Source organism: Cinclus cinclus, chromosome 3, assembly GCF_963662255.1.
Source record: "Cinclus cinclus chromosome 3, bCinCin1.1, whole genome shotgun sequence".
NCBI classification, from domain to species: Eukaryota; Metazoa; Chordata; class Aves; order Passeriformes; family Cinclidae; genus Cinclus; species Cinclus cinclus.
Window position 1 is genome coordinate 110,431,043 of NC_085048.1, and position 6,000 is coordinate 110,437,042.

Consider the following 6,000-nt stretch of genomic DNA (forward strand, 5'->3'; position numbering starts at 1 on the left):
ATGCATCAATGGCAGGAGAAGTCTTTGAATGGTTTCTGGGCTCTGTCATAATTCCTTGTCTGACTTATGACTGAGAAAAGCCCAAGAATCAGGCCAAGCTGCTTATGCTGTCCAATCTGGCCAAGCAAGCATGTTAGATTTTATAACCTACATGTATTTTTGAACCATGGCTGTGTCAGGGATATGTATTCCATCAGCTGTGTCTGCTTGCTAAGGAAAAAAGGAGTTTGCTGGAACAGGCAGTGCTACAAAGTCAGTTCCAGGTGGTCTCAGCTTTTGAGTTGTACAGCCATGGCCTTGTACACAGTTGTCTCTGATGCTATTTCTAGATTTCGTCAGCTTCTGGGCAGCTGTGTGCTCTGGCATGGCTTTGTCCAGAGGGAAGGGATGGGAGGTGGCCATGGGGAGAGCAGCTCAAAGCCCAGGCACACAATTTCCTTTGCAGCAGGGCCAGCACCTGCAGTTGTTTTGGGTTTACCATGGGGTGCAGGAGGAGGCAAATGAGCAACAGCATTGGCAAACAGAATGTCCAATCAAAGGCTGATGTACTTGATTCCAGCCTTGCTGAGGAAGGGCCCAATGTATTCCTGACAGGATCTAATCCTTCCACTGCAGTTCAAACAGGTCCTGATTTGGCCCTTTAGTTGTGCCAGAAATGATGGGATACTGAGGAAGGGCGTTCATCTGTCTCCACTGCCTCCACCTCCCTTCCTGGCCATGGCATGGGGGCCCTGGAGAAATTTGGGCAGGCAGAGACCTTCCAGAGAGCAGCAGGGCAGGGAGCTCTGCTGAACTTCCTAAATGCCAGTGAGCCTGAGATGATGGAGGTGTGGGAGCTGGAGAGCACGGAGCATCGCGAGAGCTCAGCAGCTTCTGGGCTGAAAGGCTGCTGGGCAACTGTAAGAGGGAAGGGCAGCAGCAGAAGAATTGAGGGGCTTGAGAAAAGCAGGTTCTGACATCCTGCAGAATGGCTTTGTGGGGACTTGGCTGGAGATCAGCACTGGCTGTGAGGTGCCTAAGAGGCAGGGAGAGAACAGTGATCTGAACCTGTTCCCATACCATCCAAAAGGCCAGTGGAGGCCGTGGCACCGCAGAACAACTTGATACCAAACATGTGGATTCCAGCTGGGATCATAGCCACACTTGCAGTGAACTGAGCCCAAGGAGAGAGTTGGCAAGTCTAGGGCATGAGCACGCCCTCACCACTTGCCTTTTCATTCCCCATGCTAGGCCAAGCTACTCCAGCAGTTTGACTGGTCTTTCCCTGCCAGGTCCCAGTTTAAAGCATGGCTAAATGTCTTCAGCCATCAGTGAGGAAGGGCTGAATGCTTCATCTGAGCACTTTGTACCACTCTTTCCAGGCATCCTTGCTGTATCCCAGAGGTGGGGATATGAAGAAGGGGTCATTGGGACTGCCTTTGGTCCCCCCTATACCCAAGGCAGTCAGTCCCCGTGTTGGCAGTGCTGCAGGGTCTCTGCGCAGCTCTGTGCAGCTGGATGTCCAAGAGTCCCAGGAGATGAGGTAAGCCAAGGTGTCTGCTGCTCCACTCTGCTGTTCAGCTCCCTCTTGCCATCTTGTGAGGTTCCTTTGCACAGTCAGCTCTCTCCCATGTATTTAGGCAAACCTCTGTGTATTCACCATTTGGCCCATCCGTGATGATCCAGCTCCATGTCAAACCCCACACCATGTGTCCCAAGAGCAGAGGTGGTGGTGGTGGGGAAGAGGAGGCAGGGCTTAAAAGCATCTGAAGATGGGTCCTCTGCTGGGCTTGGTATTGATTCCCTCTGTAATGTTTGTGGTGTCATTTGGGAGCTGTATTGCACAGCTCTGGATCCTGCAGATCTTTGAATACTGTGATCCTTGACTGGCAACTTCAGCCCTGGAAAACTCTGTTTGGCCAAATATTGGATGCTGGAGGGGTGTCTCTGTCTTTACGTGCTGCTTCTGTAAATGTCAGGCATAATTTCTCTGTGCCTGGGACGGCGCTGTGAAATGAGAACCCAGCTATATTTTCCGGGTATAGATGTAAAATCCTATCAATGTTTAATATTTAGGTCTGGGATTAAAACAGAGAGGGCAAGGAGGTAGAGAAGAGCTATAGTACTGTACCTGATGGGAAGATATTGGCTTGAATATATATGAGAAAATGTAGCTGTCAATGTAGCTTATCTGAAGGACAGCAATAATGAAGGAGTCACAAAAATGTCATTCCAACTGGAAAGCTTTGGTAGTGCATTGAAAGTGCAATGTGAATACCCTTGCCTAGCAGTTGAGTTGGTAAAAGGCTTTTCCTTCTTGAGACAGCCATGAGGTGGAATATCCTTCTCAGGATACTGCCGTGTTCGGACCACATGTAGCACGAGACTGGTACCAGTGAAAGCCACAAGCAGGCAAAGTCAAGCTTTGTCAGCAGAACCAAAGTAGCTGCCCTCCATGCAGACTCGTGTCTCAGCTTAGCAGCTCCTGCTGCTTGAGGGAGGCTGTAGGAGCCCCTTGGCTCCAAAAGGAAAGTCAGCAGAATTGGGGAGTTATGGTGCAAGTTGAGGAATGACTGCTGAGTTTCAGCTGGAGCTTGGCCAGCTCTGCCTGGCTGCAGCAACTGAATGCTTAAGGACAATTAATGAGCTTTGCATCTTGTTGGCTTGATGTGTTGCATTTTCTTCTTCATCAGAGGCACCAAGCAAGGAAGGATTGCTACACCTGTTCCTTCCCTTCTCTTTCTCCCTCCTCATATGTTCTTGTGTTTTCCATTTTCTCCAGGCCACGATCAAGCAGCAGCGTCAGAGTGAAGAAGTCTGAACATGCAGGTAGGTACAGGGCATGTCTGTCTTAAAATGACTATTGGAATCTAGACTCGGAGGTGACCTTTTGAAAGGTTTATTAAACACCATTCCTTTCAGAATTTCTTTAAATTTGTTTCACTCCTTGATGGGCTCAGTGGACTCTCCTGGAGTGCAGTCACTGGGAGTGTGCTGTAGTGGTGCAGTGAGAATTCCTGCATTGTGAATTCTTGAGTGGGAGGAGCTGCAGTGGGACCTTGGGATCCTGGAAGTGCAGTGCAGGAAACAGAAGCATTCGTCTCCATCCTTCACATGCCTTTTATCTCCATGCAGTGTTTCTCATGTCACAATTTGTAGAAAAAAATTATGCATTTTTCTGGAAATTAGAAATATTCCCACTCATTTCTCTTGCCCAGTAAAGTGAAAAAACCTGTCCTTGGGGCAGATATTCAGCTGAAACCTTTCAGATCCATAGGAGATTGATGGTCATGACCTGATTTTGCTTTGGGGGAAATATGGAAACGTCCTGCTATAGAAATTCCTTTTGAAATTGCAATCATGGTCATGGAAACTTCCAAATGGATGCAGCCTATGCAGGGTCTGAGTTTGTCATCCTATGACAGCACAAGCCCAAAGCCACCTATGGCAAGTTCATCATGACAAATCTCTTCCCTGACTCTCTCTGCCTGTGTCAGTGTTGCAGGCTGAGGCTGGGGGAGGAGATGCCTTCTGCCTTGTCCCCCTGTCCCTGCCTTGCCTGATCCCTGACAAGTAGAATTGTGCCAGACAAAATGCGGTCTCTGGTGCGTCTGTGCCAGCCAATGCCTTTGAGTTGAAAGCCTCCATCAAAGCCTGTTGTTGTTGTTCCTTTGCCATCACTGGGCACGTCACGATAGGAGAGATGAAATTTGAAGAAAGACTTTTGCTGATACAGAAAAAGGGATCAGATGCCAGGTCCCTTTGCGTAGGGTTAGTTCTGCCAAATCCTGGGTAGTGCCCCTTTGGAATGACTCCTTTGTTGGTGATATGCAGCTGGAATGCTTAATGCAGCTAGGGAGAAGTATTGCTCAGTAAGTAAGGTGACACTTTTGTTGGATTTACTCTGGAGTAGAAACGAGCTATGTCATTAAACCTTACCTGCCTTTCTTTTATAACTCAGTAGAACATTCTACAGGAGAAATCAACCCAGTTTAAAGAATGTTATTCCACTCTTATTGCTTGGCTGCTACATGATTTTACCCCATGTTTAGCCACGTAAAAATGATTAGTTGCCTTATATCTAACAGCTCTGTTGAAGAGTATTTCAGAATGTCCTGCCCTCTGCTATTTCCATTTTGAAAACCTTCAGTTGTCAGTGTCAGCCATGATCAGAAATGTTTTGAGGCAGGTCATGTTTATGTTGGGCTTAGGTATCTGTGCAGGAAAGAAAGCAAGGAATAAACCGATCAAAGAGTGAAGTAGAGCAAAAGAGAAACTTCTGGATGACCACTTTATTCCCTATAACTATGGGCTTGCAGAATACTGGGGACGTGTAATTGGGAAAGCAAAGCCCTTTTTGCATGTAACATGTAGTGATCTTGATTGTGTACCACCACTTCCTTTGTTACAAAGAGGAATTAAAAAGATCCCCAGAATAAAAAACCCAGCCTAGAACTGATTGGGAGTTACAGAAACAATAACCTGAAATCTACTTTTGAAAACAATCGCTTCCTAGATAGTGTCAAATTCTAGAGACTACTGTGAGTTTCCAACTCTTTGGAAGGAAAGGAATCCTGTAGTAGTGTGGAGACAACGAGCAGCACATCAAGTCATAGAACCCATCTCTCCTGGCTTGCCAGATCCACATTGTTCAGAGAAATTCAAGTTAGTTAGACATTAGTTTCATGAAAAATAAAAAAAACAACTAATCATTTCAGTAGCTGAAGTGCTCTTTGAATTCCCCACTCTTTAGATGGGTTGATTGTAAAGGAGTGAGTTCAATTAACTCGCTTCTTCTCTTGTACCTGTCTACAGCTTCTTCTGAGTCTACAACAGAAACGCAGAGAATGAAGGCAAAGAGCTCTTGGTGTGTGATAGGACCTGGGATGCCTCTGTTCCCAAGGAAACTCGCTGACGTGTTTGGCATGCAGACCTATGTGCGGAACCCCGGCGTTGGGAATGGAGGTGTGGGCTCCCGGCCGGCTCAGGGGGCCTTGGCCCAGGAGCCCCGGCAGAGGCAGCTGAGCAGCGCTGTCCCCAGGGTCACTGCCAGGGAGGAGGACAAGGGGACGGACCAGCATGGCTCAGCTTCCCACAGAGGTAAGGTGGGAGCTGGGCCGCTCTCTGGTGGGAGGAAGGGTCTTGTGCCAGCCTGGAGAGCCTGTGCACATTGCCAGGGAGCAGTTGTGCCCTGCAGGTGCCCCCTGCCATGAGCTGTGCTGCTGCCAGTGCCCCGTGGAGCTGTAGGGCTGCTGAGCTGTGGGGCAGGGAGAGGAGCAGGAGGCTGCATGTGTAGCTGAGCCATTGCTGGGAAGCACAGGGCTCTGGGCTCCCTGCTGTCAAAGACTGAAAAAGTGTCTGAATTTTATCAGCTGTGTTGGAGAGTGTTGCAGAATGAGTTACATTGTTCTTACTTGCATTCAGAAAATCAGCGTTCTGTCAGGCTGGCCTGAAAGTGCCAGAGCCCATACAGTTTAGACAGAAAATTCTTTGGGGAAAATGAATAATCTAGTGTCAAGGGCACAATTTTCATTAGGGTACCCCTCCTGTAATCCTAAGTTTTTCTTTATTGTCCACTGAAATATTCCAACAAAGTGAAGAAAAAGTTGATCTGAATGTATACAGGTATTAGAACCCAGGACTACTTTTAGGAACCAGAAAGAAGATGTTTACTAAAATCAGCATAAGGGCAGATAAGAATCTCTGTCAAGAGCAATCTCCATCTCTGCCCTTCTCTATCAAACACAGAGGCTCTCCAGCATCCAGGGGCTGAGGCAGCAGGTTTCAGTCTGCTGGCCCACAGAGTAATGTCATGTCTCCTTCCAGGAGCCCATCCACTGGGAGAGGGTCTAGGCATATGTAGCTTGCTGCTCTCATGCACCATCTCTGTGCCCTGTTAGAGCTCTGTAATCTGGAACCTGTCTTGCCTGTTGCCAAGCATGACATTTTTGGGCAATTGAAGTGTGCCAGAGATTTACAGGAACCTTTGCTTCCAGTACCAGGCCTCCCACTGAGCCAGCT

At 48.0% G+C, this 6,000-nt stretch overlaps 1 protein-coding gene across 1 annotated transcript in view; it reads left to right on the top strand.

Moving 5' to 3' along the window:
• The window catches only part of LOC134042011 (serine/threonine-protein kinase pim-1-like), a 91,739-nt gene extending 88,939 nt beyond the window's left edge, over window positions 1–2,800 (top strand). Inside the window, exon 7 of the mRNA XM_062489085.1 lies at window positions 2,762–2,800. Coding sequence (XP_062345069.1) covers window positions 2,762–2,800 — 39 coding nt within the window. The remainder of the gene's footprint in view (window positions 1–2,761) is intronic.
• The last annotated feature ends 3,200 nt before the right edge of the window (window positions 2,801–6,000 follow it).